Source organism: Astyanax mexicanus, chromosome 11 (genome assembly GCF_023375975.1).
Source record: "Astyanax mexicanus isolate ESR-SI-001 chromosome 11, AstMex3_surface, whole genome shotgun sequence".
In the NCBI taxonomy this organism is placed as follows: domain Eukaryota; kingdom Metazoa; phylum Chordata; class Actinopteri; order Characiformes; family Acestrorhamphidae; genus Astyanax; species Astyanax mexicanus.
In genome coordinates, this window is record NC_064418.1 from 35677428 (window position 1) to 35701446 (window position 24019).

The window sequence follows — 24019 nt, forward strand, 5'->3', positions numbered from 1 at the left end:
GAAAAACACATACATGGTCGTTCCAGACAGTAAAAAAATCACAGAGGACCCCCCTCCATTAAAGAGAAAAAGACCACAGGACCCCCTGAGAAACTAATCCTGTCTGGATAGGGCTTTAGAGAGCTACAAACCTGAATTGTAGTAAAGACACAGTGCAATATAATAGGAAACATTTTAAATATGCTGTAAAATGCATGTATTAAGTACATCTGATGTATAAATAATAGGTATGTTTGTTTGCCTCAGAATTAAACTCCTTTTATATACTTTGAGCAAATGCTCAGCTCGAGCTTAGCCATTGTCATACAGTTCCAAAATGTTTCATTATGTTCACTTGAACTTCATGATTTTATTGCTCTTTATTATATCATTAACATTGTTAATTATTATAGTTACAGTGTGTTTTATACCACATTTCACAGCAGGCATTCTACATACCAGAGCTTTGGATTAGTTTGGCTGTTGAGTTTCAAAGGGATGCCAAAACTGATGACCCCACCCTACATGATTATTATTGTACTGTCCAAGAAATTCATACTGGTATGTCTTTTTTTTTTTTTTTTTTTTTTTTTTTACAGTGTAGAGCAACAGCTGGCTGTTTAGAGCAGCTATCCTCTCTGCATCCTTTAATACTCTCCATATTTTGGCTGGGATATGAGTGGAATGTCCTGTGGGACCGCTGTATGGGCATGTCTAGCCGGGCGCTTATCACACTGTACGCACCACAGCAGGGTGCAGAGGGTTTGGTGTGTGTGTGTGTGTGTGTGTGTGTGAGATCCAGGATGGATTGTGGGTGCTTTGCTGTGTAAACCCACGGGGCTGCAGCTCAGGTGATCACTGCCGTTAAAACGCTCCGCTGGGGTATCTGCCAAACTCACAGCTGTAGTTTGTGGAGGGGTAAGAGCAGAACATTAAATCTTTCAAAGAGGTGTGTGTGTGTGTGTTTGTGTGGGCAAGAGAGAAAGCGAGAAGAGTAGCAGCATTTCTGCCATATTCAGTGGAAAACAAGGCTTCAGTTTGCTATTTCTTGTTTCTCTGCAGCGATGCAAGATTCTGATTGAGGAAAGATGTTTGGGTGTAGCCTACATAAATACAAATTCCTTACTGGAACATGTCCTGCTACACAGTTTAGATTTACAGAAAGATCTGCAGTTTCTCAGCATGTGTGTCTGTGTGTGTGTGTGTGTGTGTGTGTGAGTGTGAGCATGCATCTTTACACACATTCAAGAAATATTGCAGGCATCTAATTTTTCATGTTTCTTCCAAAATCAAGAGAATTAATTGAAAGTCTGTTTGGTCTTTGCTGTGGTAATGTCACTAATCTTCCAGGAAAGCATTGCACAATGTCTTGGAATTATATTTTCTATGGGGATTTGATTTTATTTAGCCACAAAAGCACTGGATCATTCATAAACATAAACAGTTCACTGTTCTGCTTGCACTGCTTGTATAATTATCTATGAGGATCTAACTGTCCTCATAATCTGAAAACATGCATGAATGAAGTAATCTTTCCGAAAACTGTGTAAGTGGCTTTTGAGAAGAGAATTGTCATGGGATAGCACTAGCACTTTGTACATTTAGCATCACGTGTTGTAAGGGGTTATCTCACAACTTAGAGTGAGGTTGAGCACTGGTCAGTGTGCTCACGCCAAGGTGACATGAATTATCGTGCACCCTATTTTTAAAATCCTTTAATTTTTCTAAAATTCGTCGGTCTTATGTATGTATGAGTTCTACCAGTCAGATGTTAAGGAGCAGTAAAGCCACTCAACGGAAGTACAGCGTTAAAAGAGTGAGTTTTCAGAGAACTTTTCTGAAGAAGTTTTCTTTTTTGAAGAAGTTTCTCCAAAACTAAGGCTGGGTGCAGCAGCATTAGCATTAGCTGCTAACCGCACTGCTAGATCTTTTGTCGTTCAGAAGCGAGTGTATTACACTGCATTCTTTGGGACGTGGGACGAACCACTAGCTGATAGCACCCTGGGTTACCGGAGGACACAGAGTTCCTCAGTCTAGCGCGATCAGGTGGCATTTATGTCCTGCTAGAGCTGCAGTTAGCAGCTAATGCTAATTCTGCTGCACCCAGCCTTAGTGCTGGAGAAACTTCACTGAAAACTCACCCTTAGACAAAATATTGGAAATCAAAGCTTACTGAACATAAACAATAGTGCTTTACTCAACCACAGCTTTCTCTCTGGAGAGAAAGCTGTGTAGATTAATATCCATCATGCGTCCGACTTTAAAAGAAAAGGGTTTCTTTAAGAATTACGGTTTTGTTTACTTAGGTGCTTCCCTCAGCTTCCCCATTAGAAGGCAGAAACATGGCGACACCCTTGCTCACTTCACTGTAAGCATCTTACTTACAAGAGTCGCTTAATATGCCTTATAATCAAGTGCGCCTTATAGTCCGAAAAATACAAGGCCTGATAGTGGGAACCAAATGGGTGGAAAAATCCATGTATCATTACTCAATCCACAGTGTCACATGTTCTGAGAGCACCTCATCGAAGGCATTGCTGCCTACAGTGGACAGCACTAAGTAGTGAGTAATAATGAAGCATGGCTATTATGCAAGCTGTGTTTGCTTACTCAGTAACTGCAGAGGTTCACCTGCTGTTAGAGCTGCAAAGCCAAATGAAGACCAACTCCTTATTATTGCCAGTAGATGCCATAAACGCTCCTGTAGGTGTAATATGTAGGTGTCCCAATAGACTTGTTCATATTGTGTACAGTGTGTGGCTTTAAATATAGGTGAGAAGTCCTGATATGTTTGTCAAGGCTGTAAATTCTGCAGGCTCTAGTGTGTTGTGTGTTTTTCACTCTTTGGCCTCCTTATCTTCATGTGCTTGGGGGTGAACTCCCAGGCTCTCTTCAACACAATTGTGTGTGTGTGTGTGCATGTGTGTGTTTGTGTGGCAGCTGCCTTTGTGCGTCTGCATTTGCTGCACTACTCATTATCTTGTGGAGGAATGTGGTTTTAGTGTAAAATCGGGGTATATAGTGTGTTAAACTGATCTATTATGTGCATGGGGGTGGAAGGCTGGTTCTACAGGCCCAGGCTGGTTGTCAGTGTTCCCTTTGGTTTATTGTTTGAGGTGAAAATGTCACGCCTCCCTGCTTTGGTCGTGCTCTGCCCTAAGATTTTGGACAATAAACTGTATGGCAAAGCTGTGTGTGTGTGTGTGTGTTTGCAAAGTTTTGCTCAGTGGCTTTACATAGCCTTTGCTGTGACTCTTTTAGCAGTTTCAGTGAAGGCAGCAGTGCTGTATAGAGGTGGTACAATATATTGTTAGCGTGATATATTGTTTAGTTTTGACCATATTGTACCATATTAATACCTGCCTTAGATTTCACACTATAAGACGCACCTTAAAACCTTTATTTTTGCCAAAAATTGTCAGTGTTCCTTTTAATCCAGTGTGCCTTATGCATAAATTCTTCCAGTCAGGTTGTAAGGAGCAGTAAAACCTCTCCGTTAAAGTACAGCATTATTTATACAGGAGTTTCAGTTTAGCTCTCCATAACTGAGACCCGAGACTGGAGCCATATTAGCATTAGCCGCTAACCGTGATAAACCCTAGCCCTTTTGCGTGAGGTGAGTATTATCGGCCTGTAGCCTGCTGCTAACCCTGGCTAGCACTGCTGGAGTAGTATTAGCATTACCCGCTAATCATGCTAAGAACTAGCTCTTTCACTATTCAGAGGTGAGTATAATCGACCTGTAGCCTGCTGCTAACACAGGCTAACACTACTGGAGCAGCATTAGCATTACTTGATAACCATGCTAAGAGCTAGCTCTTTCGCCATTCAGAGTTGAGTATTATCGGTCTGTAGCCACCGAGTGACAGAAACCTGCTGAATCAGAAAGAAAACGTGGCAAAACCTCAATACTTACTAATTTTGCATAATGCACCTAATAATCCAAAATAGACCAGAAAATATACGTTTATTAATAGTGCGCCTTATAATCCGGTGCGCCATAAAGTGCAAAAATATGCTAATGCTAATATGCTCAAATATGCTAATAGTGCCAGCTCAGTAGCTAAATGCTTACTCGAAGAGGTGTCCACAAACATGTACATATTATGTATATTTTCAGACATACAACTAAGGTGTGTTTGTGTGTTTTCACTCACTCTCTCACATTATCTGTCTCTCTCTCTTGTGCTCTCTCTCATTCACTCTGTCATTCACCAACTGTCTCTCGCACATTCCAGTGTCTCTTACTCTCACTTTTCACACAATTTGCCATTCTTAACCCCTTCTTACAACAACAGCAACAACAACAGTAGCAGAGAAATAGAAGAGAAAAGTTACTAAATCTCTTTCTCTCTGTCTTTCTTTTTTTCTGTTTCTCAGACCCCCAGTGCGTGGCTGGATGAAAGCGAGGAGAAGAGGCGGAGCTGTCACCAGCGCTCGGCATCCTGGGGCAGCACTGACCAGCTTAAAGAGGTCAGGATGCTGCTCTCCTTCCCCTGCTCCCTGTCTCTCTCTCTCTGTCTCTCTCTTTCTCTCTCTCTCCAGGCTGGGGTTTCCTCTCAGCGTTTGGGGTGAACACAGCGTCCTGGGGGGGGGGGGGAGGCCGTATCTCACCATTAGAATACTGGGGGTCTTCAGTGAACCGCAACCAGCCCAGTGTCACCTCACATTATAACCCCCAGTCTTCCTCTGTGTGTGTGTGTGTGTGTGTGTGTGTGCTCCCTGCTCTTCTCCTGTCACACCCTCTAGCAGCTTTATAAACTGCTCTGTCCATTCAGCCCCCCAGTCTTTCAGCCCCTTTCAGCCCTGACACTGACTCCCCTTAACACTGGGGCAACATCGGGAGCTCTATACAGAAACACTTCTATAGAGACTCCAACTACATCAACTACACACGAGTTTGCTCATCACTCTGAGACAGTAACTGTTACACTACAGATAATCCGATTATATCTGTCCAGTATCATTTATTTAACTTTAATTCTGAATATATGGAGATATTTGGAGTGCATTATTATTAGTATCATGACATTCTGGATCATTGACTTTGTTACATTTGTTACATTGTTACAAATCTAATAAAATTCTTGTAATTTTTTAATATCTCAGTTAGGGGTGTGCCATATTATATCGCATGCACTAATAAAATTTAGTTTTCATTTTGTTGCAGTAGTGTATCCTTGAAATAATTTTTTATTCATTTTTTTTTGTTTTTATTTTCAGTGTCATTATCGCAAAAAAAAAAACAAAAAAACATGAAATATCGTGATATTATTTTAGGGCCATATCGCCAAACCCCTGTCCTGAAAAATCTGTACTGTATTTAAAGATTCCTGATTCACAAATAGCACAGTTTGGACAAAAGTGTTGGTACACCTGTTCATCTCATGACCTTGCCATGAGCACACTAATTTAAGGTAACAAGGTAATGCCTTCACTACTTATAATACTGGACTAAGCATGTCCAAGCTGTTTCCTGAGGTAAACTTTAATGCAGTTTACAATTTACACACTTGTCCCATGACTTTTGGCATGCCAGTTTGTTACAGAGTACATTCTGTTCAGTTTTAGATTTCTGAGTTCAGTTGAAACAGCTATTTATTTCCTTTTTTTCTTTTCTTTTTTAATCCGCTCTGGATTGACCATTGGAATATTTGGCTGGGCTATGACCTTGTTCTTCATCTTTTTTAGTATCATTGCCTGTGTGTGTGTGTGTGTGTGTGTGTGTGTGTGTGTGTGTGTGTGTGTGTGTGTTTGTGTGTGTGTGTTAATGAGTTAATCATTCTGCTCCCAGTCACCGGGTCAGATGTGTGCTCTCACACACTGTAGTGAAATCGGATGAAGGCCAGGTCTCTCTCTCTTTCTTTCTTTTTCTCTCTCTCTCTCTCTTTCTCTCTCTCCCTCTTTCCCTTTCTCTCTCTCTCTCTCTCTGTCTCTCTCTCTCTCACTCACTCATGCACACACACAACAAGCTAATCTCATCCCAATAGAGTAGGGCAAATAAATAACCCAACTGTATGAACCTTTTGGCACCATGCCTAAGTCCAGGCATAGGCTAGAGAGCTATGAAGCTTCCCATGATAGATAGAGCTCTATCCAGTCCTTTTGGGATGAGTTGGGGAGATTGAGATGAAGTGGGGATCATCCAACATTCTGATCTTATTAAATCTCTCGTCTCTGAATGCAATAAAATCTTCACATCAATGATCCAATTTCTAGTAGAAAGATGACTGCTTTCAGAAGATACCGTAATTAAGCAGGTGTCCCAATGCCTTTTTCCATATAGTGCATGTAAGAAGAACTTGTAGAGCTCATACTAATACTAACCTCAGTATTTAGATTTTTTTTTGCTTATTTAGTTAAAGTAACAGTGCACACACACAGAGAAAGAGAAAGAGAGAGAGAGAGCCCACACAGCCTTATTGAGGCCTGCTGCTCTGGGAATGTGTCTTTGAGCGTTAGTGATTCTGCAGACTGCAGGCCATTGTGCTGCATCTGAAGGAGAGATTACACTAACGTGTCATTAGCTCCTCCACTCCCTGACATTACTCATTTATTGATTAAAGCAGCCGGCCCGCTTCGTTTTCAGCCGCACATCTGATCCCTTCCACCCGCACACTGTCCTACTCAATCCTGGGCTGCTGAGAGTGTGTGTGTGTGTCTGGGTCTGTATGTAGAAAAAAGTGTGTGTGTGTGTGTGTGTGTGTGTATATATGTGTGAGAGAGGAAGAGTATGGGCAGAACAGAAGAGATGCATGTGTGTTTGTTGTTGTTACAGGGTGAGACGGTGAGATTATCTGAGTGTGTGAAGTGTAGCATGGCGATGGTGCCGGGGGGTAATCACTGAAGAATGTAGGGAGCATAGCTGCTGTGTGGGGTCTCATTCCTTCCTCTCCCTGCTCTCTTTACTTTACTACAGAGTACTGAAGTTTGTGTTTGTGTGTTTCTGTGTGTGTGTGTGTGTTTATGAAGACACTCAAACTGTTTGTGCTGTTTTTACCTCCATATATGTCTGCATAAGTGATTGAGAACAGAGAGACACTGTTCCAGTGTCACCTTTTAACCCTAAGGCCAACCGGCATGCTCACAATCGCTCTCTCTCTCTCTCTCTTCTGTATATTTCTTGCTCTTCTTTGTCTCTCTCTCTTTTTTATCTCTCTTTTCTTTATCTCTCTCTTGCTCCCCATTTTCTCTCTCTATCTTTTAACCTCCTATCTTGCTTTCTCTTCTCTCTCTCGCTCACTTTCACTTTTCTGTATTTCTCTTACTCTTTCTCATTCTCTTCTTCCCCACTTTCTCCCATCTATTAACCTCTTATCTTTCTTTCTCTTTTCTCTTTCTCTCTCTCTTCTTCTTCTTTTTCTTCTTTTTCTATCCTCTGTATATCTCTCTCAGATCGCCAAGTTGAGGCAGCAGCTCCAGCGCAGTAAACACATCAGCCGGCACCATCGTGATAAGGAACGCAAATCCCCCTTCAACGGTAACCATGTCTCCATCAACCAATCACAGGTGAGCTCTCTTTTTTTTCTTTTCTTCTCTCTCTCTCTCTCTCTCTCTCTCTTTCTCTCTCGTTGTGTCTCTCATTGTTTGCTCCTGCTGAGTTATTTGAGGAAATACTGCTGTGTTGCACGTTGCTACAGAGACCCAGGAAACACTCTTTCTTTCTTTCTTTCTTTCTTTCTTTCATTACTGCACTGTGTGGAAACTTTTCGACATATTTCTGTTATCAGTGGCATTGCTTACAACAATGAGTTGCCCCAGTCCTAGACACATGCCCCTATTGTGTCCCTATTGTATGAAAAAACAATGGTTTTGAGTGTGTAGCACAGTCATAAGTACTGTGCATGTAGTATGTAGTACTTTTCATTCTTGCTTGCCTCTCTCTCCCTCTCTCCATCTCTCCATATATTCCTCTTTGTCTTGTCAGAAGCAAAAGCAGCTGCAGACCCCCATTTGTTTAGAAGATGAATCATAAATCAGTCCAATGTTATGAAGTTTTCTCAAAGTACCTCATAAGTACAAACAGGGCTCGTAGCGTGGCTGTGCTGAGGCCTTGATGGATGATGTTCTGTGGGATATGGTGACACTGTTGATAAACTAGAGCTTAGATAAGGTTGGGGTCCCATCCTTGGCAGAATCATTAAAAAAAAAGCTGTATTCTTGATTAACTGGCAGAATACATTATCACCATGTTAATTACTGCACTGCTTATTGTAATAGACACCACACACACACAGATACACACACCACCATCATGGGCACAAAGAAACTCTGAAGTATTGGTGAGAGTGAATGAAGTGAGCGTGTGACAGCAGTGTGTGTGTGTGTGTGTGAGTGTGTGAGGTTTGGTCTGAAAGTGTGTATGTGGGTGTGTATGTTGGAGCTTAATCGGCAAGGCCAGGTGCAGGCCTGAAGACTCTTTGACTGTGAAAGGCCTCTCTTCATGAGGAGGGAATTGGTGAATAAATTACTGCGACCGCATTTGTTTCTCTCCCTCTCTCCTCTCTTTTTCCCTCTCTCTCTCGTGCTCTCTCTCTCTCTCTCGTTTGCCTCTCTTTGTTTTCTCTCTGTCTGCTTTGTGTTTGCTCATGAAATAATCTTGCATGTGGCGAATGTCCTGCCCGTCTGCTCTGTACTGTACCCGATCTGCCATCCAGTCAATTAAAGGCCACTCTCCGACCAGCCGCCCCCTCACTTTGGGTGTGTGTGTGTGTGTGTGTGTGTGTGAGAGGGGCTTGTTGTGTGGCTGCTTTTTTTTATGTCCAAGTGCCTGTGGCAGACCCGAGCACCATCTGTCGCTGTACTGTATTGAGCAGCTTGAATGGTGTTGAATGGTCTTTACTGTACCCACAGCAGGCCCTACTGATCTCAAACCCTCCGGATTGTCCTCACAGACATGAATACACATAAGCATTCAGCATTCAGTAAGCATTCAGTTCTTTCTGCTCAAGCACAAAGAACAGAAGTGTGGACTGTAGGTCCACAACACAGCTTCTAATTAATGAATTTGGCTACTTTAAGGTGCACAGCTCCTATTGTTTCTCTTGAAAGTCATTGCCAGTAAAATTAGGTGTTCTTGAGCAGCCTCTCATAAGCCTATGGTCATTATATCAAATGAAACTCAAATGAAAGCAGAGATAAAGGAAAGTGTTCCTAGGTTAGGTTGAAATCAAATACCTTAACATGCTAAATTTCAGGGAATATGGGACTGGGATTGTGTCCCATGACTTTTGCCATGTCCCAGAGCTTCATTAGGTCCATAGTCTAGAGCAGGGGTTGGCAGTTAAGTTTGATAGTAAGTAAGTATATAGTAAGTAAGATATTTTCCAAGCCATTACGTGGCAGGCAAAAAAAAATCAGTTTTGGAAAATGAAGTGTAATGGGATTAAGACAGCTACAGACTACTAGAGCCAAGAGGGTTGTTGAAACCAATTGCAGAACAGTTGATTTCTCAGGTAGAATGCAAGAAGAATGAAAAAAATAAATAAATAAACGCACTGCTCCTCCACAGAATCAAACCCGTGTCGTCAGGGATGCAGTCCAATACACTATTGCTGCACCGGCTAGTGAATTGGGACAAGGCTGGAAAAAACGCCTTTATAAGGAGATAGGGAGCTCAAGAACGGGCGGACAAACGAGAACGGGCGGAAACTAAAGTCACGCCAAGCGTGACAGAGAGACTGGAGAGGAATGTAAACAAAAGCTCACCAGAGAAGCATTAAATTTTTTTCATTATCGTTATTTATAGTTCAAACAACCTCACGGGACAGATGTGCCTATTGTCGACCCCTGATCTAGACATAGAGACCCTAATAAAACAAAAGGTGCGACATTACAGTTTGTAAATTTATATGTATTAAGAAAAGTGTCTTGAATTAGATCAATACTGCACAAAAAGTCTCATCCTGTCCCATCCCATCCATCTATTTCTTCTTGAACCCAGTGATGTTAGTGGGCTTCTTTGCACAAACTAATCTTTTGCGTTTTTTCCAAAACATTTATGGTTGGTTGTGGCCTGGACTTTGACTTGGCTATTTCAAAATATTAAAGTATTTCTGTCATAAATAATGACTAGCACTTCTAAAACAAGGGCAGCAATTGAAGCTACTGCCGCCCTCATGCTTAGCAGTCGGCATGCTTTTTTTTTTTTTTTTTTGCAATTACAAAACACAATGCTTATTTCTGTCCGAAATAATAATATATTTTGGATTCATCTGTCCTTATCTGTGTGGTCTTAAAGCTCACCTTCCGCGAAAATCCGATTTTTCTTGTTTTTTGTGGAATACAGTAGGTCTCTCCGAGTTGAATGTGTACACCTGCACATTAAACTGTTTTGCAGCCCCCATTGTCTGCAGGAGCTAAGCAAAGAAATCCCCCCTCCCCCCCTCCGAAAAACGGGTGAATTTTGAATTATCTTTCTGCCTACGTAGGCAGAAACTCACAGACCAGCCCACCTTGGCTCGAGAAACTCCCAGAGGCGGAGCTGAAGCGACGCAACATTACCGCTCATCAGTTAGGAGGTGGGAGGCAGTGAGCGGCAGAGCGGTGGAGGGGCGTCGCAGTGCTCCTAGCCAATCAGAGGAGAGATATTTGCATGCTGTTTGCATGTATGAATACTCATGAGCAAAGCTGGAATCCGGTCATTTTGGACACACCCCTAAAACAGTCCATTAAAAAAGAGCTATACAGAGACACCTGAGCACTTTTTTTTTACAAAAACGGCTCACATGTCATTCATTCATACTAGAGACCACAACTAGACATTTTAAAATGAAAGAAAAAACGACGGAAGGTGACCTTTAAGCAAACGTCAAATGAATTTTGGATCCTCCCTGCCACAGCATTTTTGTCATGAACTCTGACGTTTCTCAACGTACGAGAGGCCAGTAGGCCCTCAGATGTTATTGTGGGGTTCTTTGTGACTTCCTGTAATATTATTAGCATCAGCCTCGGAGTGAGTTTTGCTGGATGTCCACTCCTTTAGAGAATAACAGTGGTGGTGGTGAACTTCCTCCATTTGTATATTATCTTATATTATCAGGCTTTCAGTGAACGAATAGAGACCAGAATCTTTAGAAATGGATTTGTAGTCAGCCTGCTAAATTATGCTAACACTATTTTTTTGTAGTCATGGTGAACTTTCATAAACTTGTGGGGGTTTAGACCAAGCTTTGATAGTGAACACCCAAGTTCATGTTACTGAAACTCACACTGTCCTCCCTGAGTAACCTCTTTAAATCAGCTTGTACACATAGAGTTTCAGATACCGTTTCTCACAATGATCTACTTAATAGTAGATCATTATAATTACATTTAATCATTATTATTGTATTATATGATCCTTATTTTATTGGATTACTTTTATCATGTTTAAAGGCTTGGATGAAGAAATTAATACATTTTACATCAATTTCATATATTAGTAGTAAACAAACTTTGTAGAGGTACTATACAAATAGAACTGACTCATCAAACCACTGTGCACACCCTAGATCTAATGAGCTCTCTCTCTCAGTCTCCTGTTTTGAGAAAAGCCTCCAGCAAGTTGTTTTTTTAGTTCGATCCTTCAAGGCTTCCTAAAGTTTTCATAGTGTTGTTGCCTGAGTGTGAGATAACACATGGAGAAGGTAGCCTGCAGTTTCTAGAAGCATGTGTGGTGTGGAATAATTTTAAGCTCTTGATTTGACACACACACACATTCACACACACACACTTACTCTTACTTGACTTTTTGCTATTAGTATTACCCTGTCCTGCATGTGTGTGCTGCATTGATATAATGAATAGTTGTGTGCTTGTGGCTCAGACTCTGGATTGGTGTTGTTCTGATCAGAGCAGGAATAGTGAAAGAGTGGGAGTTTTACTGCACTTTTTATTTCTGCTGTTGAGGTTTATTTGCTTGGGGGAGTTTTCCCAATCTGAGGCTGCTCTCTGCTTCACATTACGACTAATGGGAAGCAGGTGAGAGAAAGACAGAGAGAGAGAGAGAGAGAGAGAGAGAGAGAGAGGCCTACTAATCATAACAGGCTTGAGTTTATTTGGAGCTGTGTGTGTGTGTGTGTGTGTGTGTGTGTGTGTGTGTGTGTGTGTGTGTGTGTGTGTGTGTGTGTGTGTGTAATTATGTGCTTGTTTGTTTGTACCTATGAAAGACAGGTGCTGGGGAGTGTTCCTACTTCCTCTTTTTGGCAACACATGAGTAGACTGAACTGTTTTGCGTGTTTGTGGATCACACCTGTACCAGTCAGAGGGGCGCCTACTTTATTTCTCTCTCTCTTTTTCTCTCTCTCTCTCTCTCTCTCTCTCGCTCTTTTGCTCAGTCTCTCCTTCTTCATTTTTCTCCAAGTTGAAGATTTATTACTCATATTAACATCACCACGTTGAAAACAACATATTTTCCAAACCCCGATAGATGAATAAATAGGATGGGATATGGAATAAGGTGGCTAGATAAGTGAGAGATAGATAGAGGGATGGATAGTTAGATGAATCAGATGGATGGGATAGATGCATTAATTGGATGGGATGAGATGGATGCACTGGGTTGGGATGAAATTGGATGGGGATGGATATATAGGATGTAGTAAGGGAACATGTTAAATTGATCAAATTGATGAGTTGTTCAGTCTAAGATATACTCTTTTTTTTATTCGTCAGATTTTGGTTGTGTTGTGCTCTAAATTCTGGTTGTTCTTTGGGACAAGTATTTAGGTACATCCAGACATAGTGGGAATTATGACAATATTTTATCGTACTGTGATTAATTAAGTTTGCTTGGAAAAGCTAACTTGCTGTTATTTGTAATCTTCTTCTTATTATTATTCTTTTTGCCTTTTTTGTAAAGCCCTTTTCTCACAGCTTTCGATGTGGAAATGCAAAATTTTGCAGGCTCGTAGGAACTATTCTAAATTACTCTGTTTGTGCCCTTTTTTGAAGCAATACGTAGTACGTAAAACAAGCGTTTTATGGCCCCTTTTGAGGGGGGATCCCACCTTAACGTGGGGATTTACACCTGAAAAGGGGGAAATTTCCCTCCCCACAGCAACCACCTAGCAATACCACAGCAACCACATAACACCACCATAGCAACCACCCAGCAATACCACAGCAACCACCCAGCAATACCACAGCAACCACCTAGCAACACCACAGCAACCGCATAGTAACACGATAACATCCAACTTGCAACACCACAGCAACTACATATAATTACCACAGCAACCACCTAGCAACACCATAGTGACCATCTACCAACACCACTGCAACCACCTAGTAACACCATAGCAACCACCTAGCAACACCACAGCAACTGTTCACCAACACCGTATCAACCATCCACCAACACCACAGCAACCACCTAGTTTTGGTATTGTGATTCATGATGCATTCTCCTTAGCATGTTGTGAATATCATCAGTCCTTAAAGAAAACTGACCAGATGTATGTTTCATTACAAAAACAAGTAGTTAGTCCTCTTCAATTGGATAAAATTTGTAGCATCTATGAATAAAAATGACTGTATAAAGATTTTATTTTCAAGAATCTGCCGCTTTTTATGCATTTATTCTGTCAATACATAGTTATAGGTATTGTGTATTGTAAATAAGTTTAAATATCATTATATCTTCTTTCCTATTTTACCTACCCTTACTCTTTTTGGATGTTGGACTCTTTTATATGTTAATAGACAAGAAGAACTCAACATACTTCAGCACTACATATATACTAGCGTACTTCACTCAATCGTATGCGGCACAATGGACCGGATCACACCGGATCAGTTGGGATGCAATTCCATACAGTCCAATCATATGCCACCCCACCTTCCTGTGTTTCCTATGGGAAGAGTTGTTAAGACAAACTGATGTAGAGACACAGCCTGAAAGAATACACAGCGTGACCCCTGCGAGCGGAGTGTGTGTGTGTGTGTGTGTGGGGCTGTTTTTACTCGTGGTGGGGGTAGGGTGATTGTAGAAGGTGGTGCTTGCCCCATTATATCCTCTGAGAGCCGCTAAAGATGAAGTGTCAGTCAAGAAAATGGCATTCTTTCAGGAGGTGAAAGGAGTGCGGCGCGAAAGAGGGAGAGAAAAGAATGAAAGTATAAAAGTTGCGTGGCCGGGGCTTTATTGGTGATCCAGCAGCCTCTCCTTGAACTCTGGGGGAGTGAAGAGAGCATGTGGTTGTGTGAATGGCCCTGCTATGAGTGAGTGTGTGTGTGTGTGTGTGTGTTTGTCAGGCTCAGTTAGCCTCAAACTGCACTGTTAGCTAACTAGCTAGCCTGCCAGTCTGGTCTGTGGTAGGTGTATGTGTGTGTGTGTGTGTGTGTGTGTGTGTGTGTGTGTGTGTGTGTGTGTGTGTGTATTTCTCTGTATTAAAACACAAACAGCTCTAGCTGTGTGTTCTCATTCAGGCTTGTTAAAGGCCCACACTTTTTACCTTTCTTTTTTTTTTGAGACTTTGAGCTGCATTGTATTTGACACACACACACACACACACTCTCTCTCTCTCTCTCTCTCTCTCTCTTTAATAAGCCCTATGTTACTCTTCCTTTCAGCTGCTCTATCAGAAAATCAATGATTGACCATTGCGGCCTAGTCTTAGACTTCACTGCCACCTAAGTGTGTGTGTGATTCAAGAGTTTGCAGAGCAGTAATGATTTCCGTCTCCCCGGCGCCCACTAGTGTATGAAATGAGAAGGCACCACCAGGCAGGCCATCCTCATGCTGTTCTTGGCCTGCTGAGGGGAAATGATGAAGCGTTCTGCTCTGTTCCGCTCCAGTTTGATCAGATTTCAGAGTGGTGCCCCCTTCTGTGGTCAGCCTGTGGTTTCACATGTGCTTTTCTTGGACCGCTCTGTTCACGGGGGAGAGACGGTCATTTGATGGGTGCTGATTTGTTTCAGCATTTTATTCAGACGCTGAACCACAACAGAGGAAACTGACTTGAAATTAGTTCAGAAGGTGTCCTGGGAATGCGTGCACGTTTTTTTATGTAGTCGAACTCATGAACGTGTTTCTGGTCTCTAGAAACACAGAGAGGAAGAGAGAGAGAGAGAGTGTGTGTGTAAGAGAGTGTGTGTGGTCATTCCTTTGTGTGTGTGTGTGTGTTTTTTTTTTTTTTTTTTTGAGGCAGTCTGCAGACCTTTCAGTGCAGCGCTGGTCAATAGCCACGGCCTCGTGAATCTTCCGCTTTTATAAACGCTGCAGTGGTCAAATAAGGCCGAGTGTGAAATGTGTCCATGGCAGCTATCTGAGGCAGTGAAGGACAGAAAGGGATTCTTCTGTCTGACCTCCTCTTTTAAAGGCAGGTTGTAGTAACCAGGAAAGAAAGGCCACTTACTCACTGCCAGTAAACCTCTCACAAAGCCACGAGAGAGAGAGAGAGAGAGAGAGAGAGAGAGCCTGGAGACAGGCGAATATTTACTGGTTACCAGTTACATGTTGCTGCAACCGTATGTTGACTCAGACCAATAACAGACAGTTGATGTTTATTGCTCTTCTCTGTTGTCAGTCTGTGATGTACAGTTTAGGTCGCATAGTTAAGGGCATTTCTGAACTTTTGCCATTTGCTGCTGTTGAGCATCTCTATTTTTTGGCATAATTTTTACATAATTTTCAATCTGGCAGTTGTTTTTTTTACATTGTGTAAAAATCTATTAATGAATGAGTGAAGAGATATGCTCCAAAATTGGATTGTCAATTGATTTCCATTAAAAAGTGGCCATTCTGGGTGTGTTTGTGTGACAGAGTTAATATGCAGGTGCCATATAGAATGAGAAGTTTAGTAGTTGTATATTTTTTAGATGTAAGTATATATAAATAAACCCTTTAGAGAACCTTGAAACTAGTTACTAGTGTCGTATCCCATGACTTTTGCCAGGTTGCACTCTCTGCCACTAACCTGCAGGATGTACTTGTGAGGTCTTCATTGAATGTATATGTTGCCAGATACAATTCTAGCCAGACACCACCGCTCACAATCATTATACATCACGTGTCTTCTGTAAATAGAGAGGTATTTTTTATTATTTTTATCGTTTTGTTCCAGAAGTGGGATCAGAAATGGTTTTATTACAGTTTTAAGTGTTTAATTCATTATGGCCTTAACCCTGGAGTTATTATTCATAAATTAATTCTAATGCAGAAACAATTTGAAATTATTTGGTTTAGCATATCTTGTTGGGTGAAGAGCTGAAGCGAAATAAGCTAGTTTTATCTTAAGCACTAACCAAGCACACAATCATATTGTAAATGTGGTCACGTGTATGCAAATTCACTAACTGTCCTGTGACGCATCCAGGATGTTCAGTATATGACATTCAGGGACTTCTTAAACTAAAGTGAAGGACAGAGGGCTGTAAAATAAACTTTTTTCCACAACTTTCAACTGGTCTGTGATATACGTCACTGTGAGCACTTATGAGATAAATAAACCTTTAAGCCTATAGTACTATGGCCACTTTATATAAATGCACTTTTTTCTAGTTATAGTCTAAATAAATATAAATTATTATTAATAACAGTTAAAGGTAGCAAATATTTATTAAAAATGTTGAATTCTGTGCGCTGGTGCGAACATATATTAGTTTCTTCCTCTTTTCAAAAGACGCCCAGCCATTGAATGAATGAATTCCGTTCCACCACCAGATCACCTGATTACTTAATGACTTCATAAACTATTTATTAGCTAAACCAAATACAATTAGGACTAGCTAAAATATTCAGCTTATTCAAGAGTGTGTTTAAATGGGTAATATAACACACTGACAAACATAACATCACAATTTATCACACTACATAATAATCTCTATTCATTCCAGCATTAGTGTTTTTTTAATAGGAATTTAATGCTTTCTGCACAGATAAACAGCTTTAAATCTTTTTTTATGTGGCTCAAGCCCTCTGCATATTACTTAATACATGTAATAATACTCTCTTTAATAATACTTGTAAATATACAGCTCTGGGAAAAATTAAGAGACCACTTCAGTTTCTGAATCAGTTTCTCTGATTGTGCTGTTTATAGACATATGTTTGAGTAAAATGAACATTGCTGTTTTATTCTATAAACTACAGACAACATTTCTCCCAAATTTAGAATAAAATATTGTGATTTAGAGCATTTATTTGAAGAAAATGAGAAATGGCTAAAATAACAAAAAGATGCAGAGCTTTCAGATCTCAAGTAATGCAAATTCATAAAGTTTTAAGAGTTCAGAAATCAATATTTGGTGGAATAACTCTGTTTTTTAATCACAGTTTTCATGCATCTTGGCATGTTCTCCTCCACCAGTCTTACACACTGCTTTTGGATAACTTTATGCCTTTACTCCTGGTGCAAAAAATCAAGCAGTTCAGCTTAGTTTGATGGCCAAAGGTTTTCAATTTGGTCAAATCAAAGAAACTCATCATTTTTAAGTGTTCTCTTATTTTTTTTTCCCTGAGCTGTATGTTCTATACCAATAGCCATTTAGAAATCTTTATATTTGAGACTGTGGTTCTCATTTGTATAGCTCACTCCTCCAGCTTAAGCCTCGGAAACTGCAGAAAGCCAGAGCCGCAGGGGCAGAACTGCTATTTACATCAGCAAAAAGGGGCATTATGCCTGAGTGCTCGCTCCCCCTCAGCCTCTGACCTCTCGCAACATACAAACATGAGACAGAAGCCCCTGTCTGCCATTGTCTGCTGCCTTCATGTAGGAGCCTGGACTCTTCCCCCATGCGGTTCGCCCTGCACCTCCTTGGATGGGACAGGAGCTGACAGTGCGGCGTCTGCGGGACGAGGCTATTGGGTGTCCCGTGCGCTTTTTCTTTAGCCTCTCCTGAAGCGCTGACCTTCCTGTCCCTTGGCTGCAGGCTGGCCAGATCAGATCAATGGCACTGATAGTGTGAGAGTGACCCGGCGGCCCGCGATCACTTTGTCTCATCGGCCTGCGCTGGTGGAGGCACTGAAGCACCCACATCTAGACCGGTGCTGGATGTCCCAGCAAGCCACTGGAAATCTGACACGTAAACAAATATTTACCTCCTAGCAACTGGTTGCTAGGAAATGGACATCATCACTTAACCAGCTTATTGTTTTCAGGTGACCTCAGAGGTCGGGGCTTGTTGTTTTTGGGCCTGTATGAGTGATCAGGTTTAACAGCAGAGATGTTATAGAGTTAATAAAATTTTATGTCTGATATATACAGTAGTACTGTGCAAAAGTTTAAGCCTCCTTTGAAAAGCTTCTTGTATGTATTACATAGTAAAATACACACTTGTATTAGAATAAATACAAATATCAATGAAATATTAAAAGTAGTGGTTTTCCCTTACTGTGTTAAATAAAATAATATCCCCACAGCTTACCTCATGGGAATCTTGTATTATTTATAGTTATCATCCAACAACCAATTTGGTAAGTTAAGTTAAGTTTTATTTTATAAACTACTGACAACATTTCTCCCCAATTCAAAATACAAATATTGTCATTTAGAGCATTTATTTGCAGAAAATGAGAAATGGCTGAAATAAAAAAAGATGCTTTCAGATCTCAAATAATGCAAAGAAAACAAGTTCATATTTATAAAGTTTTAGGAGTCCCAGAAATCAATATTTGGTGGAATAACCCTGTTTTTTAATCACAGTTTTCATGCATCTTGGCATGTTCTCCTCCACCAGTCTTACACACTGCTTTTGGATAAGTTTAAGCCACTTCTGGTGCACAAATTCAAGCAGTTCAGCTCGGTTTGATGGCTGGTGATCATCCGCCTTCCTCTTGGTTATATTTTAGAGGTTTTCAATTTGGTAAAATCAAGGGAACTTTTTTTTTTTTTTAAAGTGGTCTCTTATTTTTTTCCAGTGCTGTTTATATTTGTTTCTGCAGCGTAAGGAATTACAACCTTGCAATCTGGGGGTTTACAAAGGAACTGAAAGTAGGCTTTTTTCTGAGTTTAAATGATGTATGATGCTTAATAACTGCCACACACACACACTCGCTCAACTCCTCCTGAGGTCCTGGAGGGGTGAGGCAGCGGCGGGCTTGGCGTGGTGCGGCGCTCGGAGTTTAAAGAGAGAGGGGCTTCTGGCTGTATAGAGATGTTAATGAGGGTGCCGGGTGCTGGCTGATGTGGCATGCTTAAAGAGACTGTCACGGCGGGGCCACACAGAACAGCCACATCCTCCTAATGCCCTCACATTGTTCCCCTCTCCACTCGGGCTGGGGTGGGAGAGGGGGAGGGAGACAGAGAGAAAGCAAGAGAGAGAGAAAAAGGAAAAAGGAGAAAGATGGAGATTTTGGATTTAAAAAGCCTTTTATTCAAAGACTGTTTAGGAAATGGGTCGACGAGACAGGAAAAGAGAAAAGAGCAGCAGTGCTATCGATCAGTATAAGGGAGAGAAGGAATTGGTGATAAGAGATAGAAATAGAGAGCGAGAGAGATAGATATAGACAGAGAGAGAGAGGGAGGGGGCTGAGAGAGTGAGGCAGGCAGCAGGGAGACAGTAAAGCTGCTACTGAGCACAAGCTGAGTGTTACACAGAGAAGAGCAGAAGGAGAGAGAGAGAGGGGGAGAGGAAGAACACAAGCTGGAGGAAGAAGGATGACTGGAAGTGGGCTCTCGGGAAAGGTGAAGCTACTTTTTATTCTGTGACACTTTTCCTCTTCGTTCTGATCCAGGTCTGATCACTTCAGGCCAGCTCGTTAGTGCTGGGGGTCCCATGCTGGATTTGGTAGCAGTAGTGTATAGTTTGTGTACATGTGTATGTGTGTACTTGTGTACATTTACCGGTACTTGTTTTGTTGTATGTTTTATATATGTACACGCTTGTCTTTACATGTGTATGTGTTTGTGTGTGTGTGCATGTGAAAGAGAGAGAGAGCGATACTAGGTTGTGGTCTTATCTCTATATGTGTCTCAGTATAGTCAGGCGGTCTTGCGGCTCGGCGAATCAGAAGCCAGAATCAGAAATCTGCCAGGGAGACTGCGTTACATAACTCACAGATCTGCAGAGAACACAACACACAGCACTGTCACACTAGCCTGCAGTCTATCTGTGTGTGTGTATATGTGTGAATGTGTGTGTTTTTGCGTGTATGCAGAATTATTGTGCTAATGCATATGCCACTGTTATCATATTATGATGATGATTTATTATTATTAATAATTATTATTAAGCTTGTACTGATGTGTCTGCTTCATGTACATATACAGTATATCTAATTCATGATCTTCTCAGCATGTCTCTTATCACTTCTGTGTGAGCTTTGGAGAATACCGCTCCGCTCATTTCCTGGCATGTTATCACTCTACAGACACACACACACACACACACACACACACACACACACACTCATAAACACTCTCTCTCACATATACATCCACCCACCACCATTCACAGCCACACAAACACACATCTCGTGAGCTGTGTTCATATTTCTTGTTTATATGTCTCCTCTCCCACCCGTACACTGTATAATGGCCTTGCTCTTTCTTTTCTCCCTCAGGCTCCGATCCCAAAAAGCGTCCTGATCCCCATCCCCATCTCCAAATCCTCCGTCTCACGCTTCCGCAACAGTGTCGAGGGCCTGAACCAGGAGATCGAGCGCATAATCATCCGAGACTCAGGAGAGAAAGAAGAACAGCTTATTGTGAGTAGCAGGCACTGCTCAAGTGTCTCATTAGAGGAACTCGTTTCTTACAAGACGACCAGCTAAGATCTGAACTTTTAGGTCCAGATACTCATCAAATTATTGTCAAGAATTATTTACAGGTGCATCTCAAAAAATATATATTATATAATTATATTATATTATATATGTGTAAGGGACGTGTATGGGACATATATATATATATCTATATAATACAGCTTTGGAAAGAAAATAAGAGACAACTTAAAAATGATGAGTTTCTTTGATTTTACCAAATTGAAAACCTCTGGAATATAATCAAGAGGAAAATGAATGATTACAAGCCATCAAACCAAACTGTACTGCTTAAATGTCTGCACCAGTAGTGGCATAAAGTTATCCAAAAGCAATGTGTAAGACTGGTGGAGGAGAACATGCCAATGAAAACTGTGATTAAAAAAAACAGTTTTTTTTCCACCAAATATTGATTTCTGAACTCTTAAAACTTTATGAATATGAACTATGCATTATTTGAGGTCTGAAAGGTTTGCATCTTTTTTGTTATTTCAGCCATTTCTCATTTTCTGCAAATGAATGCTCTAAAAATGCAATATTTTTATTTGAAATTTGGGAGAACTGTTGTTCGTAGTTTTTAGAATAAAAGACAAGGTTCATTTTACTCAAACTTATACCTATAAATAGCAAAATCAGAGAAACTGATTCATAAACTTTTTGATTTTAACTGAATTACTGAAATAAAGAAACTTTTTAATGATAATGTCATTAAAAAATGTTAATCAGTGGTTCTCAACTTTTTAGATCACAACTTCCAGGTACCACCTACAGTTAATTTGTGAGGAACACAGGTCCTATGTACACACACACACGTGCCACTACACATTATGAATGCCATGCATGTCACCTCTTGCCAGTGTCTCATTACCAATTATGAGGTGCTTGCATGCTTTTGCAGTCTGCAAGCTAGCATGGGGGGATGTTTTTTGTTCATTTTTCTGGTCAGTGTAGTGCATATAGTTTGCTTACTGAGCCATTTCGGGAAAACTTGAGAGCCTGATATATACATTTTCAGTTATTTTTCCTAATGCAGAAATCGTTTATTGTTTAATACTTTGGTTTCTATGGTGCAGAATTTTATTAAGAATTGACAGTTCAGGGGAACAGTGGAGGTCTGAGAAGATCAGATCTGAAAGACCAAAAAACTCAGTGTCACTTCTAGCACACAAAAAATAATCGTTACCTATAACTTCATCACAAAAGTCTGCATTTGAAGTCTGTACTGATGGCTCAGACAAGCAGTGAGACTGGATCTGTATTAGCATTAGCCGCTAACTGCAGCGCTAGCTCTTTTGTCGTTTAGATGTGGATATTATCGGTCTGTAGCCTGCTGCTAACCCAGACTAGCACTTCTGGAGCAGCATTAGCATTGACTGCTAATGTGCTAAGGGTTAGCTCTTTCGGCATTCAGAGGCAAGTATATTGGACTTTAGTCTGCGTGTTTACTGTGTTAAAACAAGCTATGTGGGAAGAACCGTTAGCTAATATCACCCTGGCTTACTGAAACACTCAGGGTTCCTCAGTGTAGCTGAGTGCTAATGCAGCTGCACCCAGCCTTAGTGAAAATATGAAAAACTAAAATTACTGTAAATAAACAGAAGCACTTTACTCATCCAAATAAACAGTTTTCAGGAGAGAAATTTGTGTACATTAACATCCAGCACACACACATATATATAAAAAAAATCCCTGTTCCATACTAGTGACGCTTAATGGATCTTATAATCCGGTGTGCCTTATGTAAAAATATAGAGCAGAAAATAGACGTTCATTATTAGTGTGCTTTATAGTGCGAAAAATATGGTATTTAAAAATTTACTGACATCACAAACTGTACTGTACTGTTTATACAATATGATGTAGGTAATAAAAATTAAGTAAAGTTCTTGTTTTTTAAACATTTGATTTCAAGAAGTTTTATTCATATTTCAAGTGAACTGAACCAAACCTGTGTTTCAGAGTTGATCAATGTTTTTTTTACCTCCTGCTGACTCTTGTTCTCTTTGCAGCCTCAGGATGCCCCCGACGGGCACCGCGCACCCCCTCCTCTGTGCCCCCGCAGTGCCAGCTCCCGCAGCATCGACACACAGACGCCCTCCGGCATCATGGCTGGCAGTAACCATAGTAACAGCAGCAGCCGTTCCCAGTCTGTCTCACCCGCCTTCCTGACCGTGCCCAGTGAGCCCTGCAGCGAGAGCCCCTCGCCTAACGAGGAACCACTCAGCGACTGCCGGGACAAAGGTACTGTAAACAATCAGGATTCTTACTTACTTTTCCTGTAGTGTTTATTTCAGTATACATGAGAGCTGATCAGCTCCAGTCCTGAGAGGCTGCAGTTCAGCAGAGTTTGGAGATTTTCCTGCTTCAGTGCTGCGTAGGTTTAGAACAACACTTTAGAACTTGTGCTTACAGTCAGCAAGCATGAGCTTCTCTAAACAGCTTTATAAAGACATAAAAACAAATGGTCAATGATCACAAGCAAAAGAAAGGTTATAAGAAGGTGGCCAAGTGTTTTTTTTTTGTTTTCAAAGTGCAGAATTAAAAGAAAGTCTTCTTTAAGAGAACTGCTCATGTGCTATGAGGCAAATAAAAAATCCCATATAACTGCCAAGCATCTGCAGGAACGATTAGCTGAGTTGGGAGTTATGTTGCAGCATTCAGCTGTGTAGCACTACTTCCATAAACTAATCATAATGAAAGAATTACAGAATGGAAGCTTTTACTTTTGAGTTCTTCACAAAAGGGAGCATTTGAAATATGTTTAATCTAGAAAAGCTAGATGAATTTTTAAAACTAATATAGTTGCCGGATAAAGGCAAAAGGAACTTTTTTCATCCTCAACTACATTTAATTAAAGATACATTGCCAACTGTAAAGCAGGGAAACAGATGTATTATGCTTTAGGGTTGTATTGCTGCTGATATTAGTGGAACTGTTGCACAAATGGATAAAATAATAAATGTCAAATAATCTGTTAAATCTACCAAAAATAACAATGGGCTATAATAAGAGACAAAGTACAAAGTAAAGCTGTTGGAATGGTGTTTACTGTTTGTACCCTTTACTAAATTGACAAAATATAAACAAAATATATTATTTAGCAAAATGTGACCAAAGATTTAAAACTGTATCTAGGGTCAAATCAGAGACAGCTGAGTGAAAGTGATGGGTGCTATGGTTGCTCAGTGGTTAGAGCAATGGCTTTTGGGTTTGATACCCGGGTTTGATAAGCTGCTACTGTTGTCTTTAACCCTTACTGCCCACTGCTCATACTGTATGTGTGTGTATGTGTGTGTATGTGTGTGTATGTGTATGTGTGTGTGTGTGTGTGTGTGTGTATGTGTGTGTATGTGTGTAATT

At 40.8% G+C, this 24019-nt stretch overlaps 1 protein-coding gene across 1 annotated transcript in view; it reads left to right on the forward strand.

The window, feature by feature from the left end:
* fam117bb (family with sequence similarity 117 member Bb) overlaps window positions 1-24019 on the forward strand; it is a 60567-nt gene that overhangs the window by 31083 nt on the left and 5465 nt on the right. The window contains exons 3-6 of the mRNA XM_007261061.4: window positions 4360-4452; window positions 7375-7488; window positions 20462-20605; window positions 22669-22900. Of these exons, the coding sequence (XP_007261123.3) occupies window positions 4360-4452; window positions 7375-7488; window positions 20462-20605; window positions 22669-22900 (583 nt within the window). The remainder of the gene's footprint in view (window positions 1-4359; window positions 4453-7374; window positions 7489-20461; window positions 20606-22668; window positions 22901-24019) is intronic.